The 26,815-nt window shown below is 36.3% G+C and overlaps 1 protein-coding gene across 1 annotated transcript; it reads right to left on the reverse strand.

The window, feature by feature from the left end:
• Nucleotides 1-686: 686 nt before the first annotated feature.
• On the reverse strand, nt 687-25,604 carry snap25a (synaptosome associated protein 25a). The gene is made up of 8 exons (XM_053489082.1): nt 25,486-25,604; nt 12,077-12,199; nt 11,065-11,106; nt 9,038-9,086; nt 7,282-7,399; nt 4,417-4,536; nt 3,971-4,115; nt 687-2,219 (listed from the first exon to the last, which is right to left on the reverse strand). The coding sequence occupies exons 2-8, from the start codon at nt 12,146-12,148 to the stop codon at nt 2,151-2,153; spliced, it is 615 nt and encodes a 204-aa protein (XP_053345057.1). The 5' UTR covers nt 12,149-12,199; nt 25,486-25,604; the 3' UTR covers nt 687-2,150.
• Nucleotides 25,605-26,815: the final 1,211 nt, after the last annotated feature.

The following is a 26,815-nucleotide window of genomic DNA, read 5'->3' on the forward strand; positions in this document are numbered from 1 at the left end:
AAAAGACCTAAACCTGAAAAGCTGCATTATTTTAAAATGCAAAATTGTTAAGATATTGCAAGGTGAATTTGACATGGTTACGGACACTACAGATTTTCTGCTTTTTAATCTTTTACCAAAAACGGGATATTCTAATTTAAGCAAAGATTTTGGAAGCTTAAACCAATTGTAGTATCAATACTTATAAAGAAATATAAATTTCATTTATAGGCATTATAAGTTATTATTGTTTGAAGCAAGACAGTATAGCGCTGAAAAATGGCCTTATGAGGACACATATACAGTAAAATCGTCTTTCTAAAACAGCTGAACTTGAAATTTTTAGGAAAGCAAGATTGGCCACTTCCATGTTGCATAAACTTTTTCTGTATTATATGTATACCATAAAAATTTGTAATTAGCACTGATACTGTGGTTGGCCGATAATTAAAGATTTTTACATTTATTTAATCTATTTTACATTTAAAAAGAGTTTAAAGAAGAAGAGTATGCATTTTTAGTCATAATGGTAAATGGTTACTAAGGCTGTGTGCTATAAACTAACAATGCTGTCATTCACAGTATAGCCTAGCTGTACTTTATAGTTAAATTTGGATGAATCCATAACCCCCCCTTAGGTTTTATCAGGGTTATTAAATTTGACCATTCAGGATCTGTCCAAAAATGTGCAAAACAATAATGACATACAGGAGGGGTTATATTCATTTTAATTAATTCAGCTAGCTACAAAATGTCAACCACGTTACAGACTGACAGGATACAGAGGGAGCTTTTAATATGACATGCATTAAGGACACCAGTCTCACAGTTTAACCTATGTGTCATTCAGGTAAGGTATTTATTTGTCTTCTTATACAGACTATTCAACATCGTAGCAATTTGGTGTGCATAGCTCTAAAGTACAGAAGCAACAAAAACCTCTTTTTTGTCACTGATTATTTTCTCTTTTTTTTTTTCTTTTTACCCAATAACAAAGCACACAGGGAAAGTAAACTAACAGAATACAGTCTTCTTATAAAAGTAAGATCTCTCAGAAATATGCATCTTTGCTTTACATTGCAAATGTTTGTTTATTTTTATTTATTTATTTATTTATTTATTTTTCTCAGAGCATCCAAAACCTATGATACAGAAAACATCTAGTCTCAACCATTCAGCACTTCAGTCATTATCTTTTCCAGGCTGCATAATCATTTAGAAAACAGGTCATTTTTGCAGAACCATCATTTGTTATCATGTCTGTTACAGTTCTTCTTTCGGTCATGTTGCATTATGTTACATCGATGGTCACAGTCTGTTAATATATATCTTGACAGAAAGAGAGCACTATTGCAAACTTGCAGGAATATGGAACGTTCAACTGTGTCCTAATACTGAGCATGCTTTTGTCAATTTTTGCTACTGCCATGATTTTTTTTTTCAATATTTTTAAGACAAGTTTTATTTATAAGACTCTAAAATCTACTATTTGTCATGCATTATGCACAATTCACACCACTTGGAATGCAATGTCTATAACAGCTACAGAATCTAGTTGCACTTTGTCTAAACAGTAACTGATTATGTTTGTGATGAAAAGAAACCAAGAAGGATACTGTAAGTGCTTTTGTACCGGTATCATTGTCATATAATTAATCGTCTTTTACCCATTCATCATTTGCCATGACAACATCAAAATAAGGAGCATGACAGTAGCCTAATGAAATGACACAGTTTTACTAAGACGATACTGAGATACTGAAAAGGAAAGACAGTTTGTAGAGCATTCCTATTATATATTTCATCCAGTAAAGAGGTTTATATCATATATAATATATATATGTATACATATACAAGCAGGTGTATATGTATACACATATATGCATACATATATAGGTGACAAAAACAGAAAAGAATAAAAACTTCACAAGTGAGCTAGAGCCATTGAGCCAGCACTATATACAACCTTTGGAAAGAATGATACAGAGTATAAGAAATCATTTTTACGAGGACTATCATTGAAAAAGCCGACAGACAGCACACAGAACAACATTTACAATGTAGGGATGATATGTGCATGTGTGCAAACCTAGAAGGTAAATACCGAGATAAAAGCATGTTTGTGCCTTTTGACAAACTGCACGGTTAGTAAAATCAGGCCATTCAGACGTTTAACCGCTGCCAAGAATCTTTGTGGCCCTCTGGTTAGCTTCATCAATCCTGGTCTTATTGGACTCAGCCTGTAGGACAACAACAACAAAAAGCAAGTTATCATAGCATTGTGTTTTGTACTTTGCATTGTACAGTACCTCCACACAACCACAGAGTTTAATCTGCTTTATTGGACATATTGCATGTAGTATAGCATTTAGGGCTGCAACTAAGGATTATTTTAATAATCAATTAATCTGTTGATTATTTTTTTGATTAATAAAAGAAATCCAACCCTTTATTTAAAAACAGAACTAAAATTTTTAAAAAGTGCACAAACATGTTGCTCCTTGAGCTGTTATAATAATAATAATAATTATTATTATTATTTATGCTTTACATCTGGCAAATATATACAGTGGAACCTTGGATTACGAGCATAATCTGTTCCTAAAGCGGGCTTGTATTCTAAAACACTCGTAAACCAAATTTCATTTTTAAAAACACACTAACGGAATCACTGCTGTAAAGTAAAAATAAAACAAATGAACCTGCACTTTATCTTTGAAAAGCATCGCGACAGAGCAGTGTTGGTGTGTAAAGCAGAGAGAAAGCGTGTGTGTGTGTGTGTGTGTGTGTGTGTGTCTGTGAAGGTAAAGGTAGGAGGGGTCTGTGCGTCTAGCACAACAAATGTAGCAAATTATGACCTTTTCAATATTGTGTGATTTTAATTTTTTCAAGCAGATCTTAGGCTATCACAACTAGCGTAAATAAAACCATCATCCTAGATTTCTCACAAGCTAGCTAGTTGAACAAAACAATTCCTTGGCCAAGTTAGCCTAACTAACCTATTAAGTATTGTCTCATTAAATTGAGTAAACAGGACCGCTAACTACCTAGCTAATATTGCAACTAAATAACTTAACTGTACCCCCTCATTTCTTAATATTTCACTTCTAACTTTCTTGTATTTTTAATTTTGTCTTAATGAATAATCCTTCAGGCTTTTCCAGCTCTCATTGTTGGCATATTTTTGTCTCCGACTTTTTCCAGACCAGTTTTAGAGGAATATTTTTGTTTGTGAAGCCACACAGTGACCTATGAATCATTTAAGCATAAAACTTGAGGAATGAAGCAGTGAGAAACAGGTGTAGATGATGACAGACGATCAGGCCGGTGATTAGTATACTGGTAATACTGAATGCTGAGTGGTTGGAGCAGACAAGAGGACAAATGAGGTTGCTGCTGAAGTTATTACATAAACAATCAATTTTTAAATTGATCTTTGGGCACTTTGTAAAAATATTTCTCCTTATTTAATTTAATCTACATCATATAATAAAATTTTATATGTAGAAATAAGAGAGGCTGAAGACCTTTGCACACTAATATATCTCCTAATCTATACTGTAGTTGAACACATTGACAATCAATAATTGATTCATCATTGACTTATAATGATAAGAAGGACATATTTTCTCAGTTATTTAAACCACAGTTCCAACAAGGTAGTTATGTGAAACCTCCTGAACTGCAAGTGTGCCCCCTTATGCAGTACAAGTTAATAGATGTGTGAGGCACAGAAAAAATATGATGCAAAACAAACTTTACATTATCAAGGGAAACATTATCAGTTACTAAATTCTTTAAAAAAATTATTGGATTAGTGTATAATCACTGCCATCCCTGGTTCCATTATTATTTTTTATCTCGATGAAAATCACATAATATAAACAAATGTATTCATAAAATGATGCATTTTGTAATTTGTACAAAAAGAAGCATAAAAAATCTTGTTACTAATAAAATAAAAAGGTTTTAATGTTGTAGTGAGACCTACCTTGTCCATGATCCTGTCAATTTGGCGATTCTGGGTGTCAATCTCATTACCCATGTCAAGGGCCATGTGGCGGAGGTTACCAATGATGCCGCCCACCTGCTCCAAGTTCTCATCCATTTCATTTTCCCGGGCATCATCTGTTACCCTGCACAGACGATCACATGCAGGACAGGGTGTGATTACATTACAAGAGTTTCTCTTGACTCCAGTGATCCCAGGTCAGATTTGAGCTTGGGTTACATTCTGTCTTTCATATATTCTCCCCATCAAGCCTGACCAGGATGAAGCGACCACTGAAGATGAATATGTACACCGTTATTTACTCATAAAAGACTTAATTAGCCTCATCCCTTGCAATATAGAGTATATAGGATAATTTGCTTTTAACAAAGATGTCTCAGTGGTATGGCTGTCTTAAGTCCATTTCTTATCCATATTAACCTCACCTGCGGATGAAGCCTCCGCTGATGGCCATCTGTTCCCGCTCATCAACCACACGGGCAGGCTGGCTGTTCACCACACCATCCTGGTTGTTGCCCCAGGCCTTGCTGCCTCCGCTCTTCATTCTGCGTGAATCATGAAGAACATGAGCGCCAAGGTGGCCGGAAAGCCTCCATATGACCAGTGTTTCCACCCACTCACACTAGCAACAGTGGACAAATGCTGGACTAACAGGCAGGCAGTAACAGGCATAATCAAATCAGAGCTATCTGAAATGTTAGGCCTTGCTGACATAAAACATACATGGCCTGTTGGCTAAATACATAGTTTGGTTTAACAGAGGAAAAACAAGGGGAATCTAGCTATTAAGAATAATCTGGGACTCAGAGGTCAGCCATGCATTAGGTCTGCTTCCTCTTCCCAGTAATAATGGCTTGTTTCCCTGTCTCTGATTATGACAAATAACAAAGAAGCCTGGCAGACAGACAACACAGAATAACGGGACTGGCACACTGTCAGAGACAAGTGCAAACAACCGCAAAAGAAAAGAAACTGCAGGGACGAGAACCCATTCCTAGGTGACCGTTTTAAATTGGGCTCCACTGCTAAAAGTTTTTGTCTTTTTTTTGTGGTGGTAATTTTATAAGCTTGATCATTTTGCCTTGGGTTATATCAGAGAACAAATTAATTATTTTAAGATTTGTGCCTATGTATAATAGTAAACGTTTGAGAACGATAGAAGAACATCACATTGAGATGACTTAACTCTCATCCTGTTTTACTCATTACATAAACGTCTGTCATCTTCCTGAAGCGCAATCTAGTTAAGCATTGTTTGTCTAAAGCGAGACATTCTGGTATGGTTCACATGAAACACTGCTGTGAGAGATCCGGATTTTAAAGCTTAGCTGAGAAAAAGCCAAACTGCCCACTGCAGTGTTATTTATATTCCTCAGCATCTAACTACATTGGCAGTGTGTTTCGCTTTCTTCAATGTTTTAATGCAGGTTGAGACTTTCACTGCTTTAACATCCTGCATTTGGTTCTAATTAATGGGAAATATTATTTAATCAATAGCAATGAACTATGTTATATAAAGGCTATACAGCAAAAAACACAAGTGTCTGAGTTGCATGAGAAGTTATGTTGAGATGTACGACCCAAAGAACGCTTTTAAAAACCACACACCTTAAGTAAATTTAATCCCAAATTTATGATTTAGATTTCTTTTTAAACAATACATAGCTTAAAGAATGATCAAGTCTATTTTTTGTAAATATAAAAAAAAAATATTCTCTATGCTATAACAAACACTAGGATGCTTTATATAACAAGATAAATCTAAATTGCAATATTTGCTTTATATTTTAATAAGGATTAACTTGGTAAAACTTAATATGATACAGTATTAAATACTAATTCACTAGGATTTGAAAGGCGGATGCTCTACATAAGCCAAAGTTTTATACCAGTTAGAGGCAAAGATATTGGTTTAAAGTTCTCCGTCACAGGAAAGTATTTAGACTTCTCGGGTCTTATTATCCTCAAATGAATGTGAGGGACTGATTATTGATAGCCTACTATATAAACTACAGTATATGAGATATAATGCACTGTATGTGATAACAGCTAACTAACTTGTCATTTGAGGAAATTGTAAAACAAGGTTACAAAAGGTGATTTTTAAATAATTTAATTCTGTAATTAGTGCCAAGTTGACATCAAGTTGACCTGCTGTTTTTAAAATTCAGGGCCGTCATTATGTGGCTGTGTCTCAGCCTGCATGTTTTATTCCTTACTTATAATTAGGGTCAGGTTCTCTCTTAAATAAAACTTCAAAAGCTTTACTTGCTTGAATATTTTTATTAGAAATATAAGAATAAGAATGATAGAATAGGCAGGGCCAGTATAATCGAATTAAAGCAGACACCACTGTAGTTCTCTCTGCCTGACCTAGATCTGGCCTGCTCTTCCCTTGGGGATAACCAGTAAGAACATGGCTCTCTCCACCGCACATGCTCACACATCTCACAAAATTTTCATCAGTCTTCTTTTTCTTCTTCTTCTTCTTATCCCATACCACTCATGTGTTAAATCCTAACATTGTGTTCCTTAGAATGTGATTAATAAGAAAGAATATATGTCAGTCTTCAGCATTGCGAAGGTCATTAAGCATCAGGTTTAACAGGCAGCATTAATTCCATTAATAGCAAGAGTTGCATCAACATGCATTTAGCATTCAGGGACATGCTGTCATTCAAGCCAGTGGCATTGATGGATGTGCTCTCAAAGTTGCATGGAAAATAGTTTATTACTTTGGTCAGCTTATGATGCTTAATGAATTTGTTCATTCATAAAAATTTATTTGGAGGAAAAATTGTCATGACAGATTATTATTATTATTTTTTTTAATTAGCTCACCAAAAGCTCACCAAAATGACTGCATTTTTTTCGACATCGTTTTAAATTTCAACTTTGGCACATCCATACAGCTTTTTATTATGGATTCTTTGACAAGTCAAACTCTAAGGTTTTCTAAAGGACCATCCTGTTCATCTCTGCATGCGGTTCTCAGAGCAAAGTTAGGATCAGTGCAGCATGCCTTACTCCAGATATCTGGTGGATAGTCGCTCTCGCTTAATAGAGGACTCAGAGCCAAGTCTGCAGGGCAGCTGTGTGTGTATGTGTGGGAGAAGAAGTGTGTGCACGACCAGTGGCTCATGCTTGTTGTTTCCTTTGGGGCAGGTCATGATGAAGAGCGTGGGTAGTGAGTTCAGTCACTGCTGGCTAGGGCTACTAGATTTCTAGGGGGTATTATTTTATGTCCTAATATTTTTAGGCAGGCAGGCAGGCAGGCAAGCAGCACCTACTTGTTACATGGACAGGAGCAAAGACCACAGAATTTTCCTAGATCGTTCAAATTCTTTTCTGCATCCTTCATGTCCTTATTGATTTGGTCCATCCCCTCTTCGATGCGCTCCAGTTGTTCTGATTAAACAACAAGCAATTTATCCCCCACAGAACGAAGCACGTCAGAAGAAGACAGGGAGCAAAGAAAGAAAGGAGAAAAGAGAAGACAAAGAAGAGAAGACAAAAAAAAACTTCAGACAGTCACTGTGACAAAAGGAAAACTAAGGAGGAAAAAAACGGACGCCACCACATACGCAAAAAACCCTCCGTCACATGGTCAGTACCTACTTGTTACACGGACATATGAAAAGGCCACAGCATTTCCCTAAATCTTTTAAATTTTTCTCGGCCTCCTTCATGTCTTGGTTGATATGGTTCATGCCATCTTCAACACGATCGAGTTGTTCTGGTCAGGACAAAGGGATGACAGCAGTGGAATGAGTTTTATTGGCTTTTTTTTTTTTTTTTTGGAGAAATGAATACTATCAAGCTGGATGTGGCTTATCTAGTGGGGACAGCATGCATTTGAGTAAAAATAATGTCCATACATAAAGACATTTCAATCATATAATGGTTTTGAAAACAAAAAAATTGACCAGTTGTACTGCATAATGGGAATTTCCACAGAGTATTATAACAGCTCTCTGAGGTCAAAAGCAGTAGCTCTCATGGTTTTAATTAAACCCCAGGACAGAAATCTCTCAGCCCAGTGCAGGGGTTATGGCTCACTGAGTCAGAGTGTGCGAGTCTCACTAAACAGTGTGTGTAAATCACAGTTTATTTGTCTGGGTGGGGGTAAGGCGTGAACATGGCGGAGGTGGCTGCGTGATCAGTGGGGATGCAGTTACAGTTCCACTGTTAGATATGTAGTTAGAGGAGAAGAAGAAAGGCAGACTGTGGAGAGGTCTGGAGAGAAGGAAGCCCAGGACTATTGTCAGATTTTGTAGAATCCCTGGTTTTCGAAGCCATTTCCCAGATGTTTCTATACTGTAGGCATTTTTTGTGCAGGTGAAAATCATCACAAGAAAAATCTATCATGAAAACACGGCCTTTTGTTCCCCCTAACTGAATCCATGGAGAATTTAAACATTTACATTTATGAGATCATAATGTTTTTACTGGCAATACAGTTTTACTGAATGACAGTCTTTCAGTTTCAATTTTTTTCTCCCAAGCTCATGTGTTTTAATTAAGGCTCAAGACAAAGATACTGGATATTCGGACTACCATACACATAGCCAGGGATTATACAAAACAGAAATTAGTGTTTAATGGAAAAGAGTGATGTTTGTCATCACCAGCTAAATCGATCGTTTTTTTCCCCACACAGAGAAAGAAACTTAGTTTCTTCACATTTTAAAATGTTCTCGACCAAGGGTACAGTTTAACACTGACCAGACGTTGAATATAAAAATGAATCGAGGCCATGTTTATTTGCTGTTAGTGTGCATCTAGAGGTAAAGAAGCACAAAAGACTGAAAGGACAAAAGAACCAAGGGTAAGAAAAGATTCAGAAAGATGTTAGTTGAAAGGAAAACAGTGAATAAACATAAAAAATGAATAATTGATCTGTTCATTACTGTAAGTCATCAGTTTGTTTCATCACTGGCAGTTAAGTTACATTTCTTAATATTACTTAACATCTAGTATAATAAGAAATACAGATTTTATGTAAGTAAATATGTCATTATCCAGCTGTAAAGCATTTAAACTTACCTCCTTGCTCATCCAGCATAACCAAAGTCCTGATACCAGCATCTTTACTCTACGCACCAAGTGGCATGGAGAGGTTGGCACAGATGATGGTGAAAGAAAGTAGGAAAGAGTGGAAACATAGATGAGGTACGATCACTGGGAGAAGTTACAGGATTCTTTTACGAACTGCCATCAGGGAAAGGTGCAGGATTATGTAATGTCAGGTTATTGGGTTACAGAGTTACAGTATGATTTGGCCTCAAGGGAAGGTGTAGGATAAATATTAGCAGTAACGAATGCACAGAAACCAAACACAGTGCCTTCTTTCTTTCCTCAGCTGTTAGCATTTACCCTACAGTATGTGACAACAAGGAATCTTAATTATCTATGACATGTGACAATGCTCCTGGGAAACCTGTTGGAGAGTTGATAAGGATGAGACCTAGTGACCGGGTCAGCATTGATTATAGTCTAATTGTTGTAGTATATTTGTCATGGACACCATCAAAGGGCCTAAATAAATGTGTTAGTAGGAATAAGGTTTAAGGAAGGCTTTAAAATGGTTTCATGTCTCCTGTTTGAAGGTTAGGATTCTCTTTGAAGCCTTATGCTTTGGTGGTGAAACTGTATAAAGTGCAATATCATGTTAGATTCTGGAATCAGCAAGGTGTATGCAGGTAATTTTTCCTTTTTTTTTTCTTTTTATTCTTATAATTATATAATCTTTTCCGCATGTGAAAAAAGACATGGAACTGTACAATGAATCTCATTTTTTTTAACAAGGCACCCATGGTCTTTTTTAAATTACTTGTTCAGTAATTAGTATTCATTAGACTTACAGACTACTGTTTGTCGGTGAGCTTATGAACGCTAAGCCACAGACATTGATATATACTCAATACTTGACTGAGACTTTGATTAGCTTTACTGTTTTCACTCGGCCTGTGTGCATCATCTCATTATTTCTTGGGATGCCCTGGTCTTCTCTTTTATGTTGTTTGAAAGTGTTCAGTTATGTGCCTGAGCTTAAACACAAAGAGGAGCTGCATCAGCATTTGCAGTGGAAGCAGCATCAATGTTTCCTATAATCAAGAGGCTGCATAATGCCATATATCAGGCTGAGATGGAGCACGACAAGTAAACTCCCTGGGGGTGAATGCGTTCGTGTCAGCATGTACACCCCACTCTGGAAAACCTGAAATTAGCAGCTAAGCGTCTGTTCTGTGAAAACGTATGGCACATATCGCAACCCAGATTATCTACAGTAGTTCTCATCAATAAATTAATAATCATGGACTGAGAGCAGGTATGTGTCCATTTTCAGTCACATTCTCTTTATCAGCTACAGTTGTCCTCACTCCTTATTGTTCCTTCAATTAGAGGTCATGCATTGTTCTTGTTTCTGCATTAGGAGTACAATAGACACCATTTATAAACATGACATTGAGACACTTAGTATATAGCAGAGAAGCCATCCCTGCAAAAGTCTTGCTCTCTCTCTCCTTTCTACTTGTTAAGAAAAACTAACGTTTGTTTTTGGCCACGAAGTTCAGCAGACAGGAATTTAATAGGAAACCATGTAACAGCACAACGGTTCTTATTAATATCAGTTTAATTCAAGTTTTCAATTCAATTCAATTTTTATTTGTATAGCGCTTTTAACGATTTACATCATCACAAAGCAGCTTTACACAATCAAAAGAATCAAAAGTTTAAGGTTTTCAATTCAATTTACATCTTCTACCCTTTTACACTAACACAATCTTGCTTTTTACTCAACAATAATTGCTTTTGACATATTGAGCAGCAAATTGTGCTGGTCAGAGCCAGTTAATGCAGCCTTAGTCTCCAGTAGTGTTATTTTGTTTTTTAAATTCTTTTGTTATAATTTTTTATTATAAAATTTTGATTATTAAAGAGAGCAATATTGTATTCAAGTTTTCCCTTTAAAATGTTACCGTCCATATTTTATTCTCATCAATAAATAGAATACTATACTGTATATACTTATTGTTTAGAATATTCTGTAATCTGTATATATGGCTTACCTCTTCCACTAGCTGGAGCATGCGACGAGTGCTTTCCAGTGACTGTTGAAAGAGATATAGAAAACATCATAATTATAAGGAAGAATTGGAAATCAAGATCTTTAAGACCTGAGATATGTGGGAAATCCAATGAGTGAATAGTTATTCACAGCACTAAGTTACTGAAATTCTTCATTAATTTACTCTCACTTTACTGTCATATACAAAAACCCAGAAGGCAGTATGACATTTTTAGAGATATATATTAATACTAAGTCACATTAATCATCCAAAACTGCAGATTAATAATAAACTAACACATTGAAATCATGTCAAGGTGAATAAAAGACATCATGTGAGTATTTACCATCACGTGAGCATGTACACATTTACCATCATACCACATATGCTATTTGAAGAATCGTGTAGCTCACAGGTTTAGAAACCTAACTCTTAAATATCCAAATATGCTGGAAAAAAATTATTATTAGAATTTCTATGTAAGATTTTTAAAAAGTCGACAGTCTCACAGTTGCCCATGATTGCCTTGTGTTGCTCTGACTGCTGATGACATGGCTTATTTTTTTCTCTTTTCAACCCCAGTTAATTTTATTTAATATACATAATCTAATTTCATTTAATATAAGGGAATGTGGAACTTTTCACAATACTGTATATTGAAAACAAAGGAGGATTGGTAGCATTCTTACAGGGTTAGCATTTATTCCAAGCTCAAATGGTACAAATTTCTCATGAGATGAGGCTGATGTTGCTCATAAATACAGTGTGCCATATCAATTATGGCAAACAGAAGCAGAAATATCTGCAAGGACAGAAATACCATCTTAATGCAACTTTCATGGTCAGTAACATAATTTATAACTGAACCCTGAAATGGCTGAACTGACTGAAATAAGCATTCATTACACAGTTCTTATGAATGCTGAAAATACTCATTCCACCATTTTATACAGTGTATTGAGAACTAATTCCGCCAAAACCACCATTAATACAAAGTACTGTGCAACCTCACCTCATCGGCCAGCTGGTCGGCACGCTGTTGCATGTCCGAAAGCTCATTGCGCATGTCTGCGTCATCTGCCATGGCTGCTGGGTTGGAGCTGGTGGAGCTGACCTACAGGGAATATGGGAAGAACTGGAAGAAAATAAAAGAAACAAGAGTTGGTGGACTGTTTATTAATTCTGCATTGCCTTTGAATTAACTTTGATTCAAGATGCTCCTGTAACAGAACCGTAGTTAAACATGCAAGTCTTCCAAGTAGTGATTAGAGTATTCATGTCAGTCACGGTCAGATTTAAAGGCTTCTCAGTTCCATTTCCATTAAAAGATTTCTCCATTGTCGAAGCATTCTCACTTGTAGAGGTCATCTGGATTTATAGTCACACTAAAGCCATTTCACCTACCCAGGCTATTTTAAACAGCATCAATAAACACCTTTTGCCAGTTCTGTAACCTAATGGCAATGTGTTATGTAGTTTATTGGATACATTTTTTTTTAAGGAATTTTATAATGATGAATCAGAATGAAGCTGAAATTTATTATTTTTTTAAAAAGGGAAAAGCAACCTTTTCTATTTGGGAATATAACAAGCATTTTTTTTTTTTTAACTTCAAGAAGTTTGGGGTTTGGGGCATCACTTTTTTCTCATTTCTTCTGCATTACTAGATTGCCTTCTTTCTTTTCTGATGGCCTGCAGGATTCTCACTGTGCTAGAAGAAAATGTTAGTCCATCTCTACTTGTTTCCACTCTATGTAAACTATAACAGATTCTAATTATACAGGAACAAATATGTGATGCCTTATGTTTAACAATCAAATATAAGGAGTAGATATAGACACGTTCTCTTCCTTCAGACGTTACATTTACATGTGGAATTCAATTAGATCTGAGCAAATATTGAATGTGCTATAAAATCAGAACATGAGCAATTCGATTTAATGCCGCAGCTTGACCTTATACAGCAATGGAACATATCTCAGGGACGCTGAAACTCACTTCATCACTGATTTCACCTTTAGCGAATGACCAATGCACCAGGTCAGTGCACAAAGCCTCTTTAACAAAGGCAGAGCAGAATCTTTCCTTAAACATATCCTTCATCCAGGCTATGTATTAATGGGTAAGGTCTAAAATGATTTCAGGAAATTTCCCTGACAAAATGCTGATGAGCAAGTCCCATTTATTTTTCGGCAGCGTGGGAAATGAGGCTAGATGTCAAAGCAAATATCTGAAGAATTCAAGCAGTACCCGGGTTGAACATCCTCATTATGCAGTGGAGGGACTTTCTAAAGCAGAATAAAATAAACATCCATGACACGTAAGAGCTGGCAGAGAAAATCAATATTAAGCCTAAACCCAGTACTTACACACTGTTAATTTACTGTCCCTTTAACGACCCAGCCTTTCCTCTTCCCCTCTCACAAGCTCATGTGGTTTGGTTATGTAACTCTGCAAAAAGGCAGAACACTGAACCAATGCAATGTTACTGAGACAAACCATAAGTGCAACCTTGCCTTAATAGTCTATTTCTCAGCATCTGTAATGACTTATAATCATGCTGATCACACTTATTGTTATGTGTGCAATCCACACTTTGACGAGAAAGCCTGGAAACCTTGCGATAAAACAACTATCATACTATCATCACTCAGACCATACACACATAAACACACAACAAATACTATGTCTCCATTAAAGTATTGCTTTATGAAGCTCCTTTGGCATTAAAACAAAAGCATTAGTATATTTGTTTAGCCAGTGTTTTTTCTTCCTATCATTTAGACGTCACTCTTGCTTTAATCTGTTTGAATATTCTTTAAACCTTCTACTCTTTTAATGCACCATTTCCTCATTTTCTATCATTCCGTCTTCCTGATTTATGTCATGAATTGCTACAGTAAACAAAACAAGCCTTTGTAAAGTCTTTGATAACGTTTGGATGAGTAAAACTGTGCTTTCGACATGTAAAACAATCTCTTTCTCACACACACACACACACACACACACACTGATTTCCTGGAACTGGTCAATTGTAACTGAATAGCAGCTTATACAACAGAGCATGAGACAAGGAGATTACACAATAAGAAGGAGAATGCACATGCTAAGTCAGCACAGACCAATAAGTACTGCATTATACCAAAAAGGAAATCAATATCACCTTGTTTCTTATACTTTTCTAATAAGCAGTGATAAATCTTTCTGATTATATCCAAGACACTGCAGCTTGCTAAGATGTCGTTTTTGGCATCAGTAGCATCCCTTGCAGGTTGTTGTGTTGTGAAAGCCATTCCAAATGATAATTTTATGAATTTATGTTTGAAAGAGACAATTCTGTTTGGCGCTATTCCAACCTGATATCCTGTTTTCCCGATGTTTCAGTGAAAATCAGAGAAAGCGAATGTCCACAGATGAAACCCCCATCCTGACGCAAAAACCTGACTCCAGAGTGCAGTGATCAGAGAGAGCCTTACAGAGCAAAACACATGCCTACAAAGAGTACAGCCCAGTGACGCATATCAGTTCTTTTAGTATTGCAGCCATTTTCTACCGGTTTATTAAACCTGATTTCACTTGACAGATCACAGTAATGTAACACATTTCTACTCAATCAGCTTCATGCCTTGGCTTCATTAGGCATGCATTATTTAGCTCCTGTTGTCATCAATGTTTCATACCACTGTAAAGGCAGTGGTTTGTGAAATGTCTTCAGCAACATAATCAACTGTGTTGTATTTACACTAACGTTCAAAAGTTTGGGGTCACTTTCTAACTCCATGATGGTTCCTGATTTTTATTTCTTTCTACATTGTAAAGGAATGCTGAAGGCGTCCAAAACATGCATTAATCTCCTTTGAACAGTTAATGGTGAGATGTTTCTGCTACTTCTGCTCTGTAAAGACTTCATAACGCCACTAATCTGAGGTGCTGTTAATTAGTCATTTTTCAGGCTGATAACTCTAAATGAACTTCTCGTCTGAGACAGAGGTAGGTTTTGGTCTCGCCCTCCTGGGACGGCCTTCATGAGAGACAGTTTCATTATGGTGCTTGACGGATTTTGCAAATTCACTTGACAATACAGTTCTTGCAAGAACGATTACAGAAAGGCTGACCTCTGTGTCTTAAAATAACAACTAACTGTTGGTTTTCTTGTTGTTACGTAATTACCTAATCCCATATGTGTTATTTTATAGTTTTGAAATCCCCAGTATTGTTGTAGAATGTAGAAAATAAATCACTAAACAAAAACAAAGAAATTTGCAAGTGTCCCCAAACTTTTGAACGGTAGTGTATATATATAATATTTTATTTATTTTTTTATAATATATTTTTTTTAAATACAGCACATCTGTCCCCCGACAGATCTCATTATTCTCACCTTCTGTAGCAGCTCTGCATTTAAACACCCTATTTCAGTTTGACTGAAAAAATTCACTGCCAGAAACTGTATTGTACACATGCACCAACACATGGGTTACGCAAATTGTCCAAACTGTATAGTTTATGTAAAGAAAGGCAAGAAATTTAAAAATGTTGTGGAGCATTAGGGTGGAAAAACAATAATTATAAACACATATCCACTATTTATAGTGTTATAACGGCTACATAAAGTCTTATTACAATATTTAGGAAGTCAGTTATTTTGTTTAATTTGCCAAAATGCACCCGATTTTGATATACTTCTCCTAGGGAATTTATATGTCACCAAACCAGGCCTGTGTGATCTAAAGACACTGAGGATGCAAAAATTGTAGAGGGATTTTTGTTATCTTAAAGGGTCAGCTGTGATGAAGCCACTGAAACAGATATAAGAAGAGGGGGAAAAGAAAAGGAAAATTTTAGGATGGAAAAACACAAATACAAAACTGCAAATGAAAAATACACAAAATAAAAAATGAAAAAATAATATAAAAATAAAGGACTGAAGGGGTTACAAGGGACGCTAGTCCTCTTATTATTTACACACATTTAGCAGACGCTCTTTTCCAGAGCAACTTACATTTTAATTTCATTATACACCTGAGCAGTTGAGGGTTAAGGGCCTTGCTCAAGGGCCCAACAGGGACAACTTGGTGGTTGTGGGATTTGAACCCGGGACCTTGCAAAACATTAGTTTAAAGCCTAAACAACAAGTTGACATAAGAAATATTAAGGGCCCATCAGCAATATTACGTTAATTGTGTAAAGTGTGTAACACAATAGCTTTTTGTCTTACACCCCTATCTCACCTACGTGTTTTCGCATGGCGACCATAAGTACAATTCATCGCGATTCACCGCGAGTTTTGTCATAGAGATTAGATTTTTTTAAAAATTAAACATTTAATTTTTAGGCGGCCCTCTCCGGCCTTCACAGGGGCATCGGCCGGTCACTTGTTAATGTATTAAATATACTGTATCTTAGTGCTGCAACAGCCTATATGTAAGATCAGGGATAATGTATAAAGGACAACTGTCTACTACAGTATATAGCACCACAAATAAAGTCAGGGATTTGTAATACCAGGGGCATTCTATTCGAAGCGGGACTCTTGATTGTAAAGAATAACAAAACATAGTTTATCTATAGAATCCACTACTAGACTGGTGCACTTATCCCACTAGTGCTTTGATACCAACAACCTAGAACATTTCCTCAGTACGCCAGAGCCCTGTGGAAATTGTCTTGAAGTGGGATCAGGACTGAATGGGGGATGTGCTAATAACTTCCTGACGAGTTCCTGTACATGTGCAAGTGGTGTTGGTGAATGATTGTGTGTACACTTCCCACTGACAGATCTGTCTCTTTCACAAGCTAGCAAAAAGTTATCCATAGATTTTCATCTCGCCGAATGTTCATGGAATGGACCGCAGTGGGCTCCGAGCCACCTCAGCCAGGACCGTCATTCACGGACACACAGCCTTCCCTAAAACATTAGCACCCAACAAATGTTTTACTGAGGCTAAGAGTCTCATCACAGTAATGTGCTTGAGGTCTTCTGCAAATGTTGATCATTTTTACACCTTTATTCACTATAGAAACATCATTGCAAATCCTGGTTTGCAAGCTTTTCCTCCTCAATATAGAGAGGTGAGAACATCTTGAATGACTCCCTTTCTACACAGGCCTCAATAAGAACAGCTTGGCTTTGTGCCTGTCTCCCTGCCATTTTGTTTTTGGAGCCTCTGTCTCTCTTGGTGTCATTCTTGTAGCCTTTCTGTCCCATAAAAGGGAAACAAACTTACCGTGTTCAATCTTGAATTTTAATAAACCTGTTTTAAGACATTATCTTTCTAATCCGGTTATGGGATCAGGATTCTGGGTGTGTTAGACATAGGCATTTCTTAGTTTTTTTATTTCTCACTATTTTTTTTGTGATGTATCTTTATAATTTATTGGATTTATAATTTGATTATGAAAAAATGTTTTATTTTACTCACATTATAGCAACTCATGACAACACCTTCCCAAGAGAAGAATAACCTCTAAGTTACGGATCAGATCGTCAAAGGTTTAAGCTGTAGCACTGCTTTTTGGACTTCGAGCAAGGCTTTAATGACATAGTAAAAGAATTTTACTATACTGCAATGTATTTGGCTCATTCTCCCGAAGCTACTATAATCTTAAACACACCTTATGTACATATAAAGTACAAAATTAAGTGTTTACATGAAATATAATTTAAGTGATGCAATATAAAATTTAAATGAGCTAAATGAGGGAATGTGTTTATCAATAATTTTATCAACAGAAGCTTAAAGTACCAGAAAAAAACCCCTCACAATGCATAAACAATTGTGCAAAGGTAAGCATTACTGCGGCGTCTCTATAGTACAACGCAGTAAGCTGAAATCGCTGACAGTGCTCTGCTACTACTTTAAATGATATGTGTTTATACAGCTCATTATAATTAAAATAGCCCAATCATCATGCAGGACAATGCATTTATTTCTATGTAGTCAGAGTAGGAAAAGATAATGGTAGGGTACAAGGGTGTTTTCATGGCTGAGGGCTGAAGATATAATGAAAATCTTTACGCCTATCGAACACGGGTCTGTTTCACATGCCCATCTGTGATCCTCCTGCAGTCAGAGCGCCAGATTCCACTGCAGCACCGAAACCCCTCCCAACCCCGATATCACGCAGTCCACCTGCAGTCTGTCCACACACCCAGCCAGACTTACGGTGTTTGTCCCTAATAGCAGGGGCGCAGCAGGACAAGATTTTATAGCACGCACAAAAAACGCATGCCTGCTTGTACGCTACCTCTAATTTTTGAATGCAATGCACGCACCAGTGTTGTAAAATAATTATAGTGTCTGGAGGATAATTTGGGTCTCTGTACAAGGTACAATAATTTCATGTCATAGGTTTTTTTTTTTGGTATCATAGTTTAACAGTGCGAGTCTGATTTGGAACCAGTCTGGTTATTTAATATATAGTATATCATCACATGTCACAGAAAACAGACCCTTGATCTAGTAAATCAACCAATTCACATCTCTATTGAGAGATCATGAGACAGCTGCGGTCACCTCTAAGCTAGTGGTACACAGTGAGGCTACAGACTCAAACAAACAAACAAAAAATTCAAACAGCCTACTGCAGTTCAACTGGTAAACGTAGTTATATACGCAATGTTTTATATACGCAAACTCGCCATAATTTTCCCCAGTTATTCTGGGGTCTGGCAACACTTGCGTGCACATACAACTACTCAGTGAGTACTGTAAGCAAGAGAGAGAAAGAGAGATTGATTCAGGATTTTTTTGCAGGTTAATATTGAAGAGACTTGCTGCCATATAAGAATGATAATTAAAAGATGTTTCTACATGAACAGTTAATTGTTTTAACTAGAGGTTTTTAAATCATAAATGAAATGATCTTTTTTTTGTGTTTTTTTCACCATAAGGTTTTTTCATTTTCTGACATGAACATGACACTGTTGCTCTCGGCAGAAACTTCACTGTGTACACCAGCTTGCTTTCTCTTTTCAAACAGTTGAAAATTTTTCTGTTGTTTTCTATTGTTTACGTCTAGGCTACAGTATTTACACAAGAGAAGCTAAATACAGGCAACACTGCCACTGATGTAAAAACTGACCAAAATCACAGAACTATGTTTGCACAGTGCATACAGGAGTATGGCTGCTCACGAATGCTATGCACCTAAAAAGGGTGGATTCAAGTAATCTCTGTATTACATCGATTTTCCCTCATCATATTGCACAGTTGTTTTAGTTTTTTTTTTAACTTGACAGTTTTGTTAAAGTGAAAAAGTTCTACAAAAGTACACTGAAATAGATATAAGGAGAGGGGGAACAGGAAAGGAAAATTTAAGGATGGAAAAACACAAATATAAAAAAAACTTCATATGAAAAATAAGCAAAATAAAAAATGAAAAATTAATATAAAAATATATGTGAAGAATAAAGAACTGAAGGGGTTCAAGCAACGCTATTCCTCTTATTATTTCCTCGTCGCTTTACTTCTCCTTATACTTCTCGAAGACATTGTCAGTTCCAGAAATATTGCCCCCTTTAATCATAGTACTGATAAACTAATACTGATATACTGTACAACTTCTATTTGTTGAAGTCTCATCCTGAAATCTCGACCCACATATCTGAATCTTTGACTAATCTTCTTTGCATAACATTTTGAAATGTGGGTCTCTAGAGTTGAGACTGGGTTAACTGCTGAAAAAAACATTGATTTTATGTTCTTCAATGTATCTGTATTCATTTTAATTGAACATGCTGATTGTTTTAGTTTTGGAGACAAAAAGATTTTTTGTTCTTAATTAATTAGAACATATGAGGTGTTTGGTGTTTTAACTACAAAACACCAGTAACCAAATGTTGTTTTTACAATGTTTTATACATCACCTTGTTAGAAAATATAACATAAGATTAAACAAAAAGCAAAACAATAAAAATTTTGATTGATACTGTTAACTGATATGTTGTTAATTTCTTACATGTAAACTTCACTAATGTTTATTTCACGCAATCATTTTTGCCCCTTTTCTTCAGGATACCAAAACTGATCAATTGTATGTTATGACAGACAACTAAATCCACATTTTCTGCTTAAATAGACAATTTCGGTTAAAAATCGAGTGTTCCCTATATTTTAATGCAGAGTGTCAAGACAAATGGAAGATATCCAGATCCCTGACACCGTTCCTACCTTCTGCATAAGAGCGTCTTCTGTATCACTATTACACTTTCACTAAATCTCATGGAGAAGGATCGCATTTGTTCCATGTGCACCTCTATACAAGTGTTATTAGCAATAACATAATATGAAATTTCACAATTGCATTTTCAAAATCAAACTGAGAGTATGAGTGTGTTCATATGGAGAAGAAACATAGAACTCAGGATCTTTCAAGCTTTAACCAGAAAGTAGCAGGTCTTGGCATCAGTGACTGATAAATATTTAAAGAGCAAAAAAAAGTAAACCTACAAAGACAAAAAAAAAAAAAAAAAAGCAATTAGGGGTCCAAAAGCCAGAAAACATGAGAAATACCTTCACTTCATATCTTCTCAAGATAATATGATTTGATGTAGTCATGCTAAATAATATACATTTTCTAATCAAAGAACAATCTTTGTATTTAAGTGATGAATAGTTATTATAGGTCATCGATATTTAAATAATTTAGGATTTAAAGGAAGTAGCAAACGAAACGTGAAATATACAGAAATCTTCACGAAAGTTTCAGTGAGTAAGACTGAATGTTTGCACCTAATGAACACCCTCAGAAAGGGATGGATGGATGATATTATACCAGATGCTCTAGATTGGCATTTGACCTTCAACAGAGCTCAGTCAAATGTATTTGCCCTTGCATACAAACATGAATGAACTCATGACCTGCAGACATGTGCTGTGAAATCAAAAGCCATAAATCCCCGATATCCTTTTAAATCTTCTTTTTAACGGCCCTGAACCAAGCCCCAGCCCAATCCCCTGCAGCGGTTATTATCAGAATGACTTACACTGGACATCTTGTCATTTTTCCTCCTCAATGTTTTTTAACTAATCTTTTATATCCATAAATTCATCCATCTTCACTTATCTATCTATTCTAACAAGCCTGTGTATTAGATATCTCTTCAACTGCTTTGGGAAAGCTGTTTATTTTACAATGCTATTTTATGCTCCCATGATTTTTATGGAAAAACAAACGAACCAGAAATAAGAACAGTCCCCCAGGGCATGTGAATCCTCTGGCTTTCAATTGTAAATGTTCCTTTCATTGGTCTGATGATCTTTTAAAATCTCAAATGATATTTGTCCTCACTTTTTATCACTCAGTACTCTCCATTAACTAACCAATAATCTCAGTAGCATAATTGAAAATAAGATAAGAAAAGTAGATTAGGAAGGAGATTATTATTCAGCCCCCATAGCTACTGAGGATTCTGCAGCAGGAAACTGGCATCCCTGACAAAAAAAAGAGGAAGATATAAATATAAACCATCAACACCCAGTGCACTGCAGCTGTTCCAACATGATAGATACAGCAGTATGGTCTGTCATTTAAAATGTGATACAGCCTCAAAGAACAGGTCTAAACACAACTCAGAGCACTTAGCATTACCGCTTCTATTGACAGTTTTGCTTACTGAACATCAATTTAAAACAGAAAAATGAAAAATATGTAATTAACCTTAAAATATATTTTTCTTTACATTAGTATAAATAATGAGCTTGTTGCTTTCTTTAATGCTTGCCATTCTATTTTACATAAAATCCACAATTGCTAAAGCTATATTTTATGCTGACAAAAAGTAAAACACGCAAATCTTTTTTAAACCAATTTAAATTTTAAACCTTGTGTCGAATGAAACAATTTGATGTCCTATAAAAATCATTGTAAACATATTCCCACACATTAAAAATCTGTTTACTTTTAAACACAAGCTATGTAAAAAAAAAAAAATCTGATGCAAATTAATAAAATAAAAAGGTTATTGGCCCAAAAAATATCCCAACCTTTTATTACAGAAAACACAAACATGTAAGGAGCATGACAAAAAGATGCTAAGTTTGTATTATTATTATTATTATTATTATTATTGATTGCTCCACTGCCAGTCCCAAGCCCTGATAAAATGGAATGGTTGCGTCAAGAAGAGCATCTGGTTTAAAACCTGTGCCAAGTTGTTGTGTGGTCCGCAGTGACGATCCCTTAATGGGAGCAGCCAAAAGATTAAATTAAAAAAAACAAAGAAAAAAGATTTCTTCCCATTCTCTGTATTGAATTATTGAGAGTTATCTAATCTTTATTAAGAGTGCAATAAATTATTTAGAATGACATTCAATTCAATTCAATTCAATTCAATTTTATTTGTATAGCGCTTTTAGCAATTTTCATTGCCGCAAAGCAGCTTTACACTCACAATGTAACAATAAGTATCTAAGATTTACTGAATCAACAGGCTGTTGTTGACTGCAATGTTGGGTTCCTGATAGGAGTTCAAGTCCCAGGACTGCTCAGCTGCAACTACTGGGCCATTAAGCCCTTATTCAGAGTGAATAATATTTATCTCCTACATGCAGTTGAAGGTTAATGCCTTAGTCTAATCAAATGAATAAATAGGATAAACATAAGTCACTCTGAATAAGGATGTCTGCCAAATGCCATATATCAGTTATTTTGCTTTATTGATCTACAAATTCTGTACAGTCCAACGGCATACATAATGATGTGCTGTAATCATCAGTTGGTATAAAAGTGTGTAACAATACAATAGAGCAACAAATATAATGTATAAATTGTATATAAAATATATATATATATATATATAGTATTACCCCGGATGCTCTTCCTGATGCAACCCTCTTATTTCATCTGTCCTTGGAACTAGCACTGCAGCCAGATATATATACAACAGGTTTTATACATGTTTGAAAAAAAACTCCCTAATATGTTGATATGAGGCCAAATATTGTTTACTTGAAATCATAGCTTTGTGACATCATAATCTCTTGAGTCTGAGGCAAGTTTATGGTGCGCAACCTAAACATCTTATCCACTAAGATTTTCCAGTTTATATGAACACACTACACGTAGTAAGGGAATCACATGTTCTACTCGGGGTTACCGGATCAGAAGGTTCAAACACCACCACCGACAGCTAACTTCGGTTAAGTTGCCACTGTTGGGTCCTTGAGCAAGGATGGCAGTTTTATGAAATAAAAATGCAAGTCGCTCTGGAAAAGGGTGTAAATATAAACGTTATCTTATGTTAGGCTGAATAGCATAATTGAAACCTTTAACTTTATTTTTGTTTTGTTTTTAAAAAGCTCAACATTTTGCATGACCATATATTTGTTTATGTAGCATGTAAACTTTGTTATGTACAATGTAAAATAGTTATGAACAGTTACTTTATTGTTGCTTTTAGCAATATTTTTACTCATCTCTGAATCACCATTTGAAACTATTACTTAATTAAGTTATTTACTTGATATTCTCCAAGGAAACGATGTTTAATTTATATATGATAATAAGGATACATTAAAAAGTTTGCTAATAAAAATGGCTTATTTAAGTCCATTACAATCCTTAACAAATACATGGTCAATTTATTTGCGTTTCAAGATAAAAGATATGTGGGTGCACAAAAGGAATCTATTAAATGATGTATATGATAGTTTCTTAAATGATTTAAGTGTTAAAAGGGCATTAAAATGCGGCCGGGTTTTCAGCACCCGTCTGTCAACAAATGGTTCCATCTTGACAACATGGCGTTGTGAAAAGCAGGGACGTGCTGGGGGTGTTGGTGCAGATTGGTGTACGTGGTCGCGTTGTGAGTCACCATTTCAGGGAGAAACGCAGGAGCAGCGCTGCAGTCTAACAGCCGCATTACACAGTCGTGCCCTGATCGAGCCCACCTGCCTCTCACAGAAGCACAATCACAAACACACAAGCACACAATGCAGGCCTACACAATAGACGCCTTTCCACAGCGGGTGTCTGGTTTAAAAAAAAAAAAAAAAAGCTTTTATTAATATTTGAGGTCAGTGAGAGGAGCTTTTGGGATTTTCCACCATGTCTGTCGGAAAGCGCGACATGAAGAAGATATATATATATATTTACTTCTCTCTCTCTCTCTCTCTCTCTTTCCCCTGCGTCACGAATGTGCAATGACTAATCATGGCGTAAACAGAAAATAGCTTTATAAACACTAAAGCACAACAACAACAAATCACTATCATCATCATCATCATCATCAGTAACAGTAACAGTAACACCTCACACATAATAAACAGGGATAAACTGATGCTCCAAAACAGATAGAGACAGATTTGACTGCAGCATCTATAAAATCCTCGGAACGAGAGCTGCTGTAGGTTGTCGTTTCGGTGTTACAGAGCCAGGGGGAAATGATACCGCGTTAGGACGTGAACACCAGCGATCCCGCAGATGCGCCGTCAGTGCGGGTCTCTCCCCTGTCCGCCCCCGCACACCAGGCCCCGCCCATCACCCACCGACCAGCGCTGACAAGACGACACGGTCGGTAATTACTGCCCCTGTCACGTAAATACACACATGATGTCGCGTTGTCCTTTTTCTTTTCTCTCTTTGTCTTAAGGACTAATAACACAAGTGATGTCTGATGCGTAATGTGTTTCCTTTTACTGTCCACAACTCTCTCTCTCTCTCTCTCTCTCTCTCTCTCTCTCTCTTATGGTATGTCGCAGTTTATCACGCCATCCGACGACAGTTTCTCTTTTCCTTGATCTTGTCCGCAAAGGATATATATATATATAATTTTTCCGATGTCACGCCTGTTTGTCAGTTTTTGTTTTGGCTCAACCCAAAGGCGCATGCGGTGCGTAAAAAAAACCCGCAGCAAGGCGTGTGTTTAAATAGGTACGACGTGTTCAATAACGACGTCGTAAACACGATGTCTATCGGTTTAGTGCTCAGCAGAAGAGAGAATAACATAAAGGGAATATAAATAAGCAAAAAAAAACAAAACAAAACACCTTTACCAGACACATATTCAATCCGTTTGGACGTTATAACCTTTGATCTATAATCTATAAATAATGTGTGATGTTAAATGTTATTTATTTAGACTCGAGATGAAACAGAAGGCGTTTTGAGCGCTGTCACTGTCCAAGGTGCTGAAGCGCAGAATCCGCCCACATCGTGCGCACCGGCCCGCGGCATCTAGCACACAATCCCCAGCATCACCATCACCATCATATCACAGCTACTGTATGTGACAATCTAATCACAACCATAACACGGGGGGCATATACATATCAGCACACTGCTCGCAGGGTAACATTTTCAATTCGCAATCTCTCTTTGGTTCAGGTTTTCATTCTAATAATCATTTTAAAACAAAACACAAAACACGAATCATAAACGGACTTTTTAGCACATTGCCTATAAAGAGCAGCCCCTTACCTGAGGATGTGAGATATTTAGTGTCTGACCGCTTTGAAGTCCGCTCCTGCTGGCACTGCCTGGCTTTACTGCAGCTTCTTCTTCAATGGAGACGCGATCTGCCCGCGCCAAACATGGCCGCCGCTTTGACGTCAGCGCGTTTTTAATAGTAGTCTGGCGCGGGGGGGGAGAGGGGGGGGGGGGTGATGGGGGAGAGGAGGCCAAAGCTGAAATCAGCGTGTGCTCACGCTACAGGGACAACAAAACACGTGAATGAATGAATGAATGAATGAATGAATGAATGAAAAAGTAATTTTATTTAAACCGTCAATCATTTACAATTGGATGGATTATAATAATAAAAAAAAACCCATAAGGGTGTAGGTAATAACTGTCTTATAAGGGCAACATCAATGGTGGCATTAATTTTTAGAGCAAAATAGGGGATTTTGATCTTTTTGTTTGCTTTTCTTTTTCTTTCTTTCTTTTTTTTTTTTTTTTACCAGCCAGATAATGATGGATAATTCTTGTTGCTTTTTTCTTATATTGGTTAGCATTGTGGCTTAACACCTCCATGGTTGATGGCTTGATTCCTGCCTTGAGTCTGTATGTGTGGGGTTTGTCCAGGTGCTCTGGTCTTCAGAGTAACCTTAACTGCCGTTTCCAAATTGGCATTAGTATATGAGTGAGTGTGTTTGTGTGCTTGTGTGGCCTGCAATGGATTGACACCCCATCCAAAGTGTACACTGACCAGTGCCCCAAGTCCCCTGGGATAGACTTCAGGTCTCCTGTGACTCTGTACAGGATAAGAGCTATGGGGAATGAGTGTGTGAAAGAGCTTTTCTCTATATAGCCAGTTCTTCTATTGTGTAGCCTATATTCTTCTGTATTTCAATATTTTAACATGTCAGAGACAGCAAATATAATAATAATAATAATAATAATAATAATAATATAAATGTAATAATAACAATAATTAAATAATCATATATTATTATAATCATGTATTATAAATAATATTTATTATATTCCTGTTACTTAACAGCAGGCTCTAAAATTATTGCTTTAGTTGAAGTTTTGCATGCTCTCTTATGAAATGCAGGGTTATCACTACGTTTCATGTTGTTGTTGTTTTACTTCAGGACAAAGTTGAAAAATGAGCCTCTATAGATCTATCTCAGCAATGCTCTCTAATATAAACACAATTTCCTTCAGTGAACAATCCACATGAGAAATAAACATGGAATGCATTTCTATCCACTGTCTATCCCCCCTTCTCTCTCTCTCTCTCTCTCTCTCTCTCTCACACACACACACACACACACACACATACACACACACACACACACAC

The sequence above is a fragment of the Clarias gariepinus genome, chromosome 27 (genome assembly GCF_024256425.1).
Source record: "Clarias gariepinus isolate MV-2021 ecotype Netherlands chromosome 27, CGAR_prim_01v2, whole genome shotgun sequence".
NCBI lineage: Eukaryota > Metazoa > Chordata > Actinopteri > Siluriformes > Clariidae > Clarias > Clarias gariepinus.